This window comes from Gopherus flavomarginatus, chromosome 1 (genome assembly GCF_025201925.1).
Source record: "Gopherus flavomarginatus isolate rGopFla2 chromosome 1, rGopFla2.mat.asm, whole genome shotgun sequence".
Classification (NCBI taxonomy): Eukaryota; Metazoa; Chordata; order Testudines; family Testudinidae; genus Gopherus; species Gopherus flavomarginatus.
In genome coordinates, this window is record NC_066617.1 from 311,139,332 (window position 1) to 311,154,076 (window position 14,745).

A 14,745-nucleotide genomic window follows, 5' to 3' on the forward strand; every position below is an offset into this window, starting at 1 on the left:
CCACTGCAGCTGCTGATTCGCCTTCTCTGCTGCCTCCAACCCCGGCTCCCCTCAAAAGGTGGACTGCAAAGCAGACAGCAGTGCTGGGACTCCAGCAGCAGGGAAGAAGCAGCAGCAGCTGCATAGGTGGGGAGCGGAGGAGCTCAGCCTGCAGCCAGCAGCCCTGCTGCTTCCTCCACCCCCAGGCTGCAGGGACAGAGTGCTGCTGCCAGAGGGAGCGGCTGCCTCCTCGCTGCTTGGCATCCCCACCAGAAGCATCCTGCCAGAGGTATCCAGAGAAATTTAGGGGGGGGGGGGGGAAAGAGCACAGGAACCTTTCATTAGTGTGTGTTTAATGTGGCCTTCCAAAAGTGGTGATATTTAAATTCCTGCACAAGTCCCTGTATATGAATTAGCAGAGCTTGCTGGATGATAATCAAGAGATATAGGTTAGAAAGAATGTTGTTAGGTACAAATTTAAAGTCTACAGAAATTACTTGTCAATATCTGGAAGTCTGCACTCAACGAAGTATACTATAGAGGTGGTGAGTACACCATTTTCAGATGTTCACATCTTCATTATTTCAGACCCAACTATTTCCAATATCATCCACCACACATTCCTCATTTCAGGAATCTGAGCTTTAAACATGACATGTACAAACAGTATGAGTTATCTAAAGACAAAATAATGCATCTTAAAGACTGAGGCATACATTTTTCTTGCTGGCGTAACTTGAGAGTTTGAATCTTTTCCCCCCTAAGCATTAAAAAAAATTATTAAGTTAAGGGCTAGGAACCCCAAGGGACAGGAGTGCACATGAGTGCACAGGAGCGATGAGAAGTTTTGGAACTGAAAGCCTCTTACAACTTAAAATATACAGTCTCGGAAACTCACTCACCTTTTTCTTTCCTCTCTCCATTTAGCAATCTCCTCTGGAGTATCTAATTGTATTCTTTTAGCACCAGGAGCATGCATCTAGGGAGGACAAATTTTCAAAAGCATTACAAAATGTGACTCAATTACACAAAATTACACAAAATTCTGCAACTTTAAAAACCCAGACACTGATTAAGTTGGGTGTAGCATATAGAAAATGAGAAGACTAAAAATGATACATGGTAATTTTCGTTTCTATTATGTTGTCTTTTACATGCTTTTCATGTTTAATATGGGATTGAGGGTCAGTTTTAAAGCTGAGACTGGACTTTACGCATTTTTATATTTCTGCAGAATGACAAAAGACAACCAGAGAAGAAGGTAATAATCAATTCTACAATTTTCATGGACTCAATTTTTGAAGCAGTTTGGGGTACCTACATTCTTCCAGTGAATCTGAACCAACTTCTCATGTGCACTGAAACTGCAACCATCTTCTGCACACTGCAAAAGAAGAAAAAAAAAAAAAATACTCCAACACTATTTGAATGGAATTATACACACAAGAAGAGTCAAGATGTAGCCCACTTATTTTCAACTACATTGCATACCACTGCATATTAGATCACTTTCTTGAATGGTGAAACAAAATAAACTGCCAACATAGTCTCAGTTACTCGCACAGAGCCCTGAAGATGTAGAAGGCTAAGTTCCAGTACTACAGCATTAACAATTAAATTTAATAAAAAGACATTCAATTACTAAGTGGCCTAAGAGTAATACATTATGGTCACATTTTTACAATATTTATTCTCCACAGTACCCATTTATGATGACATCTTAGGATTCAGAATGCACTCAACAATCTATAACAGTGCAGATCTTCCATCATTTCATGCAGGAATTGGAGCAGCTGGCATCCAAGAATTAGTCTGAGCCCCATTATAGAGGACTTGCCAAAACTGTACACACACTGTAGTCATCCCTGTTCTAGGGCAGGAGACTGTCAGCATTTCAGATTGGATGCAAACAGCACAAGCACATTGTCAACACCTCTTAGGTTCATGCTGTACTGGATACCTATAGGTGGCCAAAACAAGGCAAATCCCTCTTGCAGTGTCATCCCTGAAGACTTCAGTAATTCACGCAAAATTATATGACTTTTCACATATCATGGATAATTTCAACTACTGATTACCAATTTTACATTTACCATTATGAATCAAAAACCTACACGACCAGCATGCTTATAAGTACAGGAAGAACCTATGTACTCAGTTAGGGCCTCCATTTTCAATCGTAATCAAAAAAGAACACCCGCGACAACACAGTGACTCCTTGCACCATAGGTGCTGACTTCACGTTTTGCCAGTGGGTCCCTCATTCTGGCTCCGACCCCTTCTCCAAGGCCCCACCCCCACTCCACCTCTTCCTGCCCCATCCCCCTAGACCTCCCTGAATGTCGTCTTCTTGACAACTCCCTCCCCTAAGTGCCTCTCGCTCACTCCTTTCTGCCCCCTCCTGCCTTAAGGGCAAAGTGCATGTGCTGGAGGGGTGCTCTGCCAGTTTTGAGAGGAGGCTATTTTCAGCATATTTATACACTTTCATTCTAGTTATTGAAAGTGTGTCTATCACTGGTATCTCCCCTTCCTGGTGTTTACCAGTTCTTGCTCTCCACCTGTGTCCCTTTCCCCATCTCTCTCTCTCTGCTCTCCACCTCCCAGTGGCTCTGTTATCACCTGCTCCCACCCACGCACTTAAAGCAGCTGTCTCCCCCCAACCCCACCCTCTGCCGCCAGCCCAGAAATTTGCCCTCCTTGAGACAGAGAGAAATTTAATTCAACAGCCCAGCATAGAAATGGCCCATTCATTTATCCTGCTGTGTGGCTGCTGTGTCGCTTCAGCCTCTGGGGCTGCAGCTCACCCTTGCTTTGAAGCTTGCTCCTGACTCCCTCACACATTGCAACTTTTGTGGGAGGGAAGCCCCTGGTGGGACCATGGCCATAGGCTGGGGGGAGAGTTGCTTCCTCCACTGGGCTGCAGCAGCCCAGCATCCTGAAGCAAGATGAGCTCAGATGTCCCAGGGTAAAGCAAAGCAGTGTCTCCTGACTTGAAGCTGATGGGGGGGTGGTTGCAATGGAAGGGATTCCCTGGAATCTGCGGGAGAGTGGAATCAATCAATCCTTCCTGACACAGGGAGGAGGGGACACTGGAGAGGGGTGGGAGAGGCAGAGATGAAGTTTATCTCTGGGAAGAAAAGCCCCTCAGAGAGGCTTGATCTGGGCGTGGGGGACACCTTTGAGCTGGGCACTACTTGTGCCTGCTCTCATGCCTGGCAAAGGGCAAACTTTTCTTAAAGGAGCCATGCCCTTTGGTTTGTTCCCCTGCCAGCACTAAGGGGGTTCACAGCTGGTTTCTCCTGGCTGGAGGGAGGGGCACAGGTCCTGTGGGAGACACCAGGGTGGGTTGAGAATAGCTGGCTCGGTCCTTGAGAAACTCCCCGGCCCATATTCCCCCCAGTAGCCCCATAGGGCCAGCCGAGAAGCTGGCCACCCGTCTCCCCCAGCCCCCTGCCGAGAGGCTGCCCACCCCATCTCCCCCACCCCTCCGCAGCGAGCCCAGAAGCTGCCATGCCCTGGCTGCTTGTCTCCCCTAGCCCAGCTCCCTCTGCCCTAAAAATTGAAAGGACTCACATTTGCCTGCAGTGGGAGGTGGGAGCCCACTGGGAGCTTCAGCAGCTGCAGGGGAAACAGCTGATAGGCGGGGACTTCCCGCCAGACAACTGATTGGCTGCAGCCAGCCAAAGAGCTGATGAGGGCTGATGTGCATGCTAAATAGCTGATTGGCAGTTGCCAACAGCTGCTCTCCCCGGTGGGTGCTAAGCATCCACGAATTTTTTTCTGTGGGTGCTCCAGCCCCAGAGCACCCATGGAGTCAGCGCCTATGCCTTGCACTATTTGGAGTCAGTGAAGATGACGACTCCAAAGAAAGTGCCACCTAGCAACACCTCCTGTAGCACATGATTTTCCATTGGTGATCTCCCATTCAAGTACTGTCTGAGACCAAAACCTGCTTAGCTTATGAAATCACAGGCCAAAATGGTATAACTATAAATTGTAAAAATAAATTTGCAGGAAAGTTTGTCTTATAAAGCAGCTTAAACTAACCTGTGTGTGCTGTGCAACATGTTCATCATATTTTTCTTGGTTTTTATAGCCACGATCACAAGTATCACAGTAATGAGAGAAAACTGGTTCTTTTTTTCTTTTGTTCTGTTAAAAAAAGAGTGACACTGTTATCATTTCTTCAAAAAGTAAGTTACACTTTATTTTAAATAGAATCCAATATGCTGGAACATGCTTACATGATGATATTAAAATTATTTTAGTTGGTCTTTCAATAGTCAAAACATTTCATACATAATCTAGACCTGGGGTTTGCAACCTTTCAGAAGTGGTGTGCCAAGTCTTCATTTATTCACTCTAATTTAAGGTTTTACGTGCCAGTAATACATTTCAACGTTTTTAGAAGGTCTCTCTCTGTAAATCTGTAATATATAACTAAACTATTGTTGTATGTAAAGTAAACATGGTTTTTAAAATGTTTAAGAAGCTTCATTTAAAATTAAATTAAAATGCAGATCAATTTAATTCAGTGGTTCTTAAATTGGGGTGCACGCAACCCCGAGGGAGTGCAAGATGCCCTTCTTGGGGGTACGAGACATGCAAAATTTCATTAGAAGCTGGAGATGGCTGCAGAGCGCTGGGCCCAGGCCAGGAGCAGACCTCAGCTGGCAAGGGGCCAGAGACCCGAACCCCAGACCGTCAGCAGGCTGAGCGGTGTAACAGACAGAACCCCAGACCAGCAGCGGCTCATCCACTGCTGGTCTGGGGTTCTGCCAGCTCCTGGCAGCCAGGGTCCCAGCCGCCGGCCCTGCTCAGCCCACTGATGGCAGCAGGTTCCATTCACCCAGACCAGCAGCGGGCTGAGTGGAGCCAGGGGCCGGAACCCCAGACCGTCGGTGGGCTGAGCGTGATGGCAGACAGAACCCCAGACTAGCAGCGGGCTGAGTGGAGCCAGGGGCCGGAACCCCAGACCGTCGGTGGGCTGAGCGTGATGGCAGACAGAACCCCAGACTAGCAGCGGGCTGAGTGGAGCCAGGGGCAGGAACCCCAGACCGTCGGTGGGCTGAGCGTGATGGCAGGCAGAACCCCAGACTAGCAGCGGCTCATCTGCTGCCAGTCTGGGGTTCTGCGAGCTCCTGCCAGCCGGGTTCCCGGCTGCCGGCCCTGCTCACCCCGCTGCTGGCTGGAGATTCCGTTCACCCATGCCAGCAGCGGGCAGAGCGGAGCTGGCAGCCGGGACCCCAGATGGTAAGGGACAGGCAGCCGGAACTCCAGACCATCAGCAGGCTGAGCAGAGTGGCAGACAGAACCCCAGACCGGCGGCGGGCTGAGCAGCTCAGCCTGCTGCCAGTCTGGGGTTTTGTCCACCGGCTCCTACCAGCCAGGTTCCCGGCTGCTGGCCTCGCTCAGCCCATACTGGCCAGGGGTTCCGTTCACCCAGGCAGGCAGCTGGCTGAGCAGGACCGGCAGCCGGAACCCCGGCTGGCAGCAGCGTGCCAGTAAAAATCAGCTTGTGTGCCACCTTTGGCACGCGCGCCACAGGTTGCTGACCCCTGCTCTAGACTGAAAAATTACTAAAAAAAAAAAAAAAAAAATCTAATTATTGTGTTCCATATCTCGCAGTTTCCAACTCAAATGTGCTCAGTTTACAAGTAACATCTTTTTATTAAGTGTCACCACTGCTAACATAACCAAAATGCCAAAGTGGCTTCATCACCAGAAATAAAAGTTCTTGCAAGGTTAGTATGTCTCAACAATAAACTCATGTGCGCAACATACAATTTAAGTAAGTTGATTAGAGCATCCCTCCTTTCATGCATCCAGAACTTGCAGACTTGTTTCATCATGAAATGCTCTCATTTATAACATAATATTTAACACAGAGGTCGGCAAACTATGGCCCATGGGCTAGACTGTCCTACCTGGCCCCAGAGGCTAGCCCCTGGCCCCTCTCCTGCTGTCCCACCTCCCCTGCAGCCTCAGCTCACCTGCCACCAGTGCTCTGGGCGGTGGGGCTGCGAGCTCCTGCCAAGCAACACAGCTGCCAGTTCTGGTGCTCTGAGCAGCATGGTAAGGGGGCGGGGAGATTGGATAAGGGGCAGGCAGTCCCGGAGGCAGTTGGATAGGCGTGGAAGTCCCAGGGGGCCTGTCAGGGGGCAGGGGTGTGGAATGGAGTCAAGGCAGTCAGGGGACAGGGGAGTTGGATAGAGTGTGGTTCCAGTGGGAGCGGTTCCGGGAGGGGGTGGTCAGGGGACAAGAAGCAGGGGGGGTTGGATGGGTCAGGGGTTCTGAGGGAGGCAGTCAGGGGTGGGAAGTGGGAGGAGGAGGGGGCCAGGCTGTTTGGGGAGGCACAGTCTTCCCTACCCAGCCCTCCATACAGTTTCGGAACTCCGATGTGGTCCTCAGGCGGAAAAGTTTGCCCACCCCTGGGTTAACATATGTTACAACATATGGTTATAACATAATCCTCATTATTGTGGTAGGATTAAGACTACTGTATCCCAGAAGTACAACTGAGTTACTGAACTCCACATAATAGATATAATAAGTACCTTTTGCTTGAAGTTTCCACCTGGAGAATGTTTAAAAAATGCAGGTGTTGGTTCAGCTTGCCATTCTTGGGTGAAATGGCAATTTCCACCTTCGATAAAAAAAAAATTACAAGAAAAATGAAATTATGCATAGCTGTTACAATACTTTCTTCAATATTGTGTTTGAAAAAAAAAGGCAGTGCACTCCACATAACCTTACAAAAAAATCTTTTAAAGAAAAACACAAATATGGAAGTTTTTTGATCCATCTGATATTTTTTACCTTATCTGTGTAATCACAATATTACACTACTTGTTATCTTATACTCCTTGGCGTCCTATACGTCATTGCTAAGACCTCTCAGGATCTCCCTCATTCTAAATATGCTTTTAAAAAACTGCCTGAAAATTAGTGCTACCACTTAAAAAAAATCAAAAATACTAATTTATTATTAATAGTCAAGAAAACACAGATTTTTTGGTTTGTTTTTTCAATGACATCATCAACATGGGAAACCCCAAAGGGACACAGCCTCCTTGGAGGTATATTATATCATCACCAAATCTTTGACAAATAAAGACAAAAACCTGGTTTTAAGTTTCAGGGTTGGGAAACGGGAAAGAGCGTGGGAACGACCTCATCCTTCTTTTAGTCATAAAACGTAGCCAGCACTGGAGAAAAACAATAACCACCTAACAGAGCCACAAGCCAGAGTGCACGTGAGAAGCAGGGCTGTAGCACCCAGGACTACTCCTCCTCACCCCCGCCACCCCGAGATGCGGGTGGGGAGAAACCCTGCGCGCCCCGCAGGATGGATACGCGGGGAACGGTGCAGGAGCCCCCCCAGCGGGGGGGTTACGTTGGGAGAACAGGCAGGGGGGTTTATCCGGCCGGGTGCAGAACCCCTCCCTCTGGCCCCCGCGAGGTCTCCCCTACCTGGGTGCGGGGCTCCCGGCAGCTCCCCGTACGCCGGTGAGGGCTGGTACCATGCGCCGGGCGGCGGATAATCCCCAGGCGGCGGCGCCCAGAAGCCGGGGTCCCAGGCGGGGGGCGGGCAGAACACAGGTGGCCTGAACATGGGAGGCGGCGGCGGGTACCAGGCGAACGGATTCATGTCAGGCGCGAAAAGACCCCTCCGGCCACCCGCCCTGCTACTGCCAGCGGCGCTCGCTTCCACATGGGGGACACCGGCGGCCGCTGCATTATACGTCACTTCCGACACTGCTGTAAACACCGCGCCCCAAAGCCGGGGTGTGGAACCCTGCCGCCCACACTACCTTTAACGTCATCGTATAGCGCCGGAAGAGCCATGGGCAGCGTTAGCCGCCTATGTGCTGGCGGGTTTGGGCCGCCAGGGTCGCTACGCCATACGCATGCGCCCGCCATAGCGGCGGCAGCGGGTTGTTGTGCCATGGCCCGAGAGCTGATGGGGCCGGCGCTGCCCCCGGGGTTTGCCAGCTGCGCCGAGGCGGACCCAGATGAGGACTTCAGCCAGGGTGAGGGCGCGATAGAGGACAGGGTTTGGCCTGGGTGTGAGCAGCACCGCGGCGCGGGGGCTCCTCGGGGGGGATTCCGTCCCGTCCCAGCCCAGGGCTGTGTGTAGCCCCGGCGCCGCGCCCGCCGGAGCGTGTCCGGGCCGGCGGGACCCGTCCGCAGCCCCCGCGCAGGCTGGGTGGCACGTACTGCGCTGCGGCGGTTTTCAGGGGATTTCCCGGGGGTCTGCACCTCCCTGCGACATATTCTTGGGGTCCGCACATGAGGAAAGGTTGAAACCCACCGCCGTGCTGCAGAGTGACCTCTCTCTTCCCTGCTATGGCCCTGCTGTCATTAAGGCCGAGACAAGCTCTAATTGAAGGTTTCGTGTACCAATAATACATTTTAACGTTTTTAGAAGGTCTCTTTATATATGTCTATAATATATAATAACTAAACTATTGTTGTATGTAAAGTAAATAAGGTTTTTAAAATATTTAAGAAGCTTCATTTAAAATTAAATTAAAATGCTGAGCCTCTCCCTCCCCCCCGACCGATGGCCGGGACCCGGGCAGTGCCACTGAAAATCGTTTGAAAATATGTTAAGGCCTAAACTTATTATTGTGTCTGAAACAGAGATTGGAAACCTTTGGCACATAGCCCATCGGGGAAATCCGCTGATGGGCCAGGACAGTTTGTTTACCTGCAGCATCCGCAGGTTCAGCCAATCGCAGCTCCCACTGGATGCAGTTTGCTGTTCCAGGCGAATGGGGCTGTGGGAAGTGGCAGCCAGCACATCCCTTGGCCCACGCCGGTTCCCGTAGCTCCCGTTAGCCCAGATCGGGAATGGCAAACCGCGACCAGTGGGAGCCTGGATCGGCCGAACCTGCAGACGCTGCAGGTAAACAAACCGTCCTGGCCCATCAGTGGATTTCCCTGACGGGCTGCATGCCAAAGGTTGCCGATCGCTGATCTAAAACATTTTAAATAAAAAATAAATACTGTATGTATTCATTCATACGCTGAATTTTTTTTTAGTGAAAAAGGGAAGCACCAGAGAAGGAGTTCGGCTTATGAACAGGTATATAGAAGGAGAGGTGGGATTCAGCTCCTCCCCCCAAACATAGGGAGCAAGGAGAGGCAGCACAGCCAGCAGAGACAGAAGGGAAGAGGTGGGGCCAGAGTCTCTCTGCTTCTGGCCACGCTGCTCTCCCCCCAGTCTCCGAAGCAGCTGCAGCTCCAGGGCTGGCAGGCTGTAGCCGTGCTGCTCGGCCCTACCTCCCAGAGCAGGCTGTGGCTGTGCCACCCGGTGTAGCAGCACAAACAGCGACCCTCCACTTTTGCAACTAGCTGCAGTTTCCGCCATGCAAAAACAAAGGTTACTGGGCATGCTGAGTTCGGGTGAGCATGCTCAGTGCACCCAAAGTAGGGAATTGGGAGAGGGAGCTTTTTGTGTTGTCACACCGGCCTGCCAGAGCCAGGGGCAACTCCAGGCACCAGCACGCCAAGCATGTGCTTGGGGCGGCAAGCCACTGGGGGCGCTCTGCCGGTCGCTGCAAGGGCGGCAAGCAGGCTGCCTTCAGCAGTTTGCCTGCGGAGGGTCCGCTGGTCCCGCAGCTTCGGCGGACCTCCCGCAGGCAAGCCGCTGAAGGCAGCCCACTTGCCATGCTTGGGGCGGCAAAATGCCTAGAGCTGCCCCTGGCCGGAGCACGGTGTGGCTGTGCCACCCAGCCCAGCCTGCTGGGACGTGCTGCGGCCATGCCGCCTGATTTGGCCCCCTGAAGCAGGCTGCCGCCATGCTGCCCAGCCTGCCCCAGCAGCTCCAGCCAGGCGAGAGACATCCTCCCCTGGCCTTCCCCAGATAAGGTGGGAAGGGATGGAGTGGCAACAGTGTGGGAGTCCCAGACTAGAGGTGGGGCCACATGGGGGGTGGTCACAGGTGTTAGTCCCCTGACCCCCCAGTTTCTCCTCCCCTCCCCCAAAACACCTTCCCTACCAGTTGCTGTCCTGGCCCAGTCAGGGTAAGCAGCTGGTGCGCCAGGATACTTTGTTTACTTAGGTTTACCTCCATGCCTGTGGACGCTCAAGGTAAACAAACCATCTCAGCCCACCAGCGGCTTATCCTGATGGCCTGGGAGCCAAAGTTTGCCAACCCCTGAATTATAGGGTCGGCTTATGAATGAGTCATAAAAATTTTCTATTTTTACTTATCCATCAGGGTATCGGCATATAAATGAATTGGCTTATGATCAAGTACAATAACTCCTCACTTAACTTTGAAGTTATGTTCCTGAAAAATGCAACTTTAAGTGAAATAATGTTAAACGAATCCAATTTACCCATAAGATTTAATGTAAATGCAGGGGGTTAGGTTCCAAGGAAATGTTTTTGGGGCAGATAAAAGCCATTATGTACTGTATATAATACTGCTTCTCTCCGGCCGTCCCTGCTCCACGGGCTGAAGGACTTGGGAGGAGTAGGGACAGCTGCGCAGCCAGCGTCCGGAGAGAAGCGGTGCTTTCCCCTTCAAAGCTGACCGGAGAGAAGTGGTGCTTTAAAGGGGAAAGCACCGCTTCTCTCTGGACGCTGGCTGCGTGGCTGCCCCTGCTCCTCCTGAGTCCTCCAAACTGTGCTCGCAAGGCTGCATTCTGAAAGGGGCTTTAGAACTGCAGGCCGGGGCCCCCTTAGCCCAGGGCCCTGCAGCCCCTAAAGCCCCTGCGTTCTGGGTGGCCCTACCTGGTGGAGGGGCAACTTCCCCGCTCACTGTCTCTCCCAGAAAGTCCTGAGTGCCACCAAACAGCTGTTTGGGGGGGGGGGGAAGCGCTGGAAGGGAGGGGAAGGAGGCGGAGAAGAGGAACTTGTGCAGTGCTCCCTTGTTAAGTCAGCCAAACGACTTATAAGGGAGCATTGCACAACTTTAAATGAGTATGCTCCCTAATGGAGCAGTGATGTAACTTCAAAACAACATTAAGTGGGAGTTTGTTAAGTGAGGAGTTACTGTATATATGGTATGCTTAATCCATGAGCCTCTATCAAAATCTTTTGAGTTAAAGGCTGCTTTTCTATATACAGAAAGAATCGGGAGGGAGAACAGCCAACTTCTGAGGTTAAATTTAATAATATGGCACAACAAGTTATATACTGTACTATAGACTTATTTTGTTTAATAGAAATACATTTGATATGCTGTTTTGTGTGTTTAATTAAATTCTAGTTAATATCCTAATGCAGCAGGAAGCAAATCATGAGCAAGTTAATTATCTAGTAAATAACCAAGATATCATACACTATTTTCTAATATACTAAAAATGTATAATTAATAAGAATCTGAAAATATTAAGCTACTGTATATAATGTATATAATTATAGTGTACCTGCCTAGGTAGCAAAAAAAAAAAATTACCAACTGTAAAGGCTCTATCTAGTTGTAAATCAGCATGTTTTAATTGTCACATCAGCCAATGTGAATTATTTTTTTTAGAAAATAACTGCAGTACAACTGGAAAAGTTGATTAAAATTGCTGATTTAAATAGAGACTTTCCACTTGGTGATTTAAATCATGATTTAATTGCGTGATATGAAGCACCTTGATTGAAATCAATCCATCCTGTTAAAAATAGTTCTCAAGCCTAGGTTGGACCTAGTTTCATTCATTAACATTAATATTTTCAACTATGTTAAAACTCAGTTGTTATTAACACAATTCTCCCGCAGATGTAGCATGGCTGCCCAGTTCTGTGTAGCTTTGTGACATTTCATATAAATGATCTAAAGAATTTGCACATTTACAAATAATTAGTATGTAAACAGAGTTCTGCTTCTGACCAGCACACTCTTCCCTGAGCAGTGGTGACAGCAGGACATGGAGCTATACCCAGAGGGGTGTGGGGGAGGAAAGTGGGGTTGCTGGAAAGTGTCTAAGATGGATTAAGATGTTGGGGCAGGAAGCTGGTGCATGCTGGGATTACTGGGGTAAGCGGAGAGATTGTGTGGAGGCTGCAGTTGCTGAGACTTCTGTGGTGCATGGGAGGATATTTGATGGGGGAACTGGTGCAACTTGCTAGGGGATAAGGATGTCTGCATTCCACACCTGCTGCTGCTGCCACCACTTCCCAGCTGTTCCTTCTTGGGCCTTGCTCTTCTCTGACTGATACTTGATGTTTCTTTTCTTTTGACTTGATCTGAACAACTCTTCAAATATGTATTTTTTTTTTTACTTGTTTGGTAGTTGAATTTATGTGTGAGCTTGTCCTTCACCTTTCCTCGGACATTTTCATTTCTAGACATCTTTTTTAGCATCTACCTTCTTTAGAGAAAATGACGTACAAAATTGTGCACTTTCAAGCTTGTAATTCCATCAGAAAAGGTTAATTTGATACCTTAAATCAGAAGAGTGAAGACAACCATATATTAGTGCCAACATTCATGAATAGGAATTGCTACTTCACATGCACAGTTTGGTTATGTGCAATTTTCATAAGGCAGTATGTCAGCAAATATTTAATAATCCTTTCTTTTGGCTTCATTATGCCTGCTTATTCCTTTTGCATGTAACATACACAAAACAACTACATTAAAAGGGCACTATTAAGGTTTCAGAGTCAAGCATTCAAAAGTTAGGAGATGCTAGAAGTAAAGTTCCTTTTATAGACACAAAGTTCATATCCCTACCAAATTAAGTCCCTGGTTCAAAGGATCTGTTAAAAGAAAAGATTGTTTTGCCCATGTTAAAAAATTCTGCCAATGTATTTTTCCTTAGCCCTGTTCTTAGAAAATGCTGAACCATTTTGGCTGAAATTTTCCAAATATTTCAACCCGAGACAGACACCAGGCATGGAAAACTTCAGCCCAAGTGGTTAATATTTGGTAAAGTGTTAAGTCTCTGAAAACAGGGTCTTATAATGGGAACTTTTGGGCACCCTTAATAATAAGCAGCATTAGCAGCCCCATTTATAATTGCCTGTCACATCTGCAGGATACTTTACTCATTTAGGTTCTGATCCTGCAAACATTTATACATAAACTTAACTTTACACGTGTGTAATGCTGCTGAATTTAAGTTGTGAAAAGTTGAGAATGTGCATAGGTGCTTTCAGGATCAGGGTCTTAAATATATATATTTTTAAATAACCGATCAAAAATGGGCATGCATTCAGTTACACTGATCAAACAAACCAAAATGGGTAACATATTGACAGTAGTCAATATAATATATTGCTTATTAATCCTTGGCCTCTTTCCTGTGTCTTCCAAAATCACTTCTTATAACTTTGGGGGGGGGGGCGGGAGAGAGGGAGGGCAACTCTGACAGCAATCACCAGAAATACCTAGTATTGAAGTGGATTCATGGGTCTGTTGTCTTGGTTCATTTCCTTTCCATGTAAACAAGAAGCTGAAATGAGAGGCAGATCAGTGGTTGATTTGTAAATTGTATGTTGTTCTTGTTTTGTGTTTTAGTTATGTGAAGAAATGATGAGTTGTATAATGTCCCCATTAATCTTTCTCATTCTTGTCTAAGATTTGCCTACTAAAAGTCGAGCTTCTAGATGGATCTGGTTTATTTTGCATAATTTAAAAGGTCACAGCTCTTTAATTGTAGATGTAATTTTCTCCCAGCCTTCGTTTATATGACTTCATTGTACCTGATTCTCTTTTTGTTCTAGTTCTTTGGCTGTAGTAAAAGTTCACTGTACTTCTTCCCAGCCAAATAAGTTTCCCTTCCCGTCTGCCTTAAAGTCAGTGTTTGAAATTTCAAAAGGCCCCGTGGAGTTTATGCCTCGGAATGCACTGTGAAATTATAAAAAGCCCAGTAGTGTCGGAGTCATTCAACCCTGTGATATCAATTATTCATTTAAGCTATAATTCAACAAAGCACTTAAAACACATGCTTAAATCAGTCTTTATTCAGCAAATCATTCTTATGTGCTCGGCTGTGTCAGGACCTTTGTTAAATCATTGTTAACTCTTATGTAGAGACAGGACTGTTTGAATAAAGTTAAATCCAGTGAGAAATATTTTGATGATACTAAAAGTGGTAATGTTCTTCTAAAGTGTTTAATAAAATATCCACACTAAATCTTGATGTTTAGTTGCAGGTCCAGTATTGCCTCCTGGCTACAAAAAAAGCTCAGAAATGCATGACAGTGATGAAGGCTCCAAGTCTCCTTCTCTGCTCAGAGAAGCAAATAGAGATTCTGAAGAGGAGCAGGACTCTGATCCAGTACCCAAGTCAGTCTGTTTGTGTGTCATTCATGTATTTACACTTGTAAAATAAGGAGAAATTGGACCACTTCATACAATGAGTTGACTGAATTAGCCCAGATGCAGAATTGGAAAGGGGCTATACTATGGAACTAAAGAAAGCAAATGCCACACCAAGATAAAGTCTGCTAACATTGTCTTCTCATCCTTTCCAGGGTGATAGTGGCTGTCTAATCTGTGTCTCCCCTTAGATTGTGACTGGCTTGTTCAGTGCAATCTAAATTGTTCATTTCATTTTAATTTTGTATCTAGGTTGACGTGTCACTTAACTTTTAGATTGTACTTTTAATTTGTGTGTGTACAGCAAGTTTCCCTGCAGAAAATAATAGGCAACTTGTTAGTATAACTATATTAAAGTTGCTGTGGTGGGCCTGTTCATGGAAGTGTATTTTGGTAAACTATATCTTTACTAGCAATAAGCAATGGATCTATAGTAGACTTTGGGTGGACTGTGAATTTTGAAATTAGTGTTTCCTAATATAAATGCATATTAA

The 14,745-nt window shown here is 47.4% G+C and overlaps 2 protein-coding genes across 6 annotated transcripts in view; one reads left to right on the forward strand and one right to left on the reverse strand.

Annotated features, from left to right (window-relative positions):
• The window catches only part of NUFIP1 (nuclear FMR1 interacting protein 1), a 28,868-nt gene extending 21,091 nt beyond the window's left edge, over positions 1 to 7,777 (reverse strand). The window contains exons 1-5 of one of the 3 annotated variants that reach the window (XM_050949225.1): positions 7,453 to 7,777; positions 6,537 to 6,625; positions 4,027 to 4,131; positions 1,301 to 1,363; positions 882 to 958 (exon numbers count right to left, since the gene is read on the reverse strand). In XM_050949225.1, the coding sequence (XP_050805182.1) occupies positions 882 to 958; positions 1,301 to 1,363; positions 4,027 to 4,131; positions 6,537 to 6,625; positions 7,453 to 7,630 (512 nt within the window). In that variant the 5' untranslated portion in view covers positions 7,631 to 7,777. Of the gene's footprint in view, positions 1 to 881; positions 959 to 1,300; positions 1,364 to 2,520; positions 2,573 to 4,026; positions 4,132 to 6,536; positions 6,626 to 7,452 lie in introns of those variants that run through there. The other 2 variants (XM_050949218.1, XM_050949234.1) reach the window with 2 other exon arrangements.
• Positions 7,778 to 7,863: 86 nt separating this feature from the next.
• GPALPP1 (GPALPP motifs containing 1) overlaps positions 7,864 to 14,745 on the forward strand; it is a 30,178-nt gene continuing 23,296 nt past the window's right edge. Inside the window, exons 1-2 of one of the 3 annotated variants that reach the window (XM_050950592.1) lie at positions 7,864 to 8,012; positions 14,080 to 14,218. In XM_050950592.1, coding sequence (XP_050806549.1) covers positions 7,928 to 8,012; positions 14,080 to 14,218 — 224 coding nt within the window. In that variant the 5' untranslated portion in view covers positions 7,864 to 7,927. Of the gene's footprint in view, positions 8,013 to 8,261; positions 8,372 to 14,079; positions 14,219 to 14,745 lie in introns of those variants that run through there. The other 2 variants (XM_050950603.1, XM_050950612.1) reach the window with 2 other exon arrangements.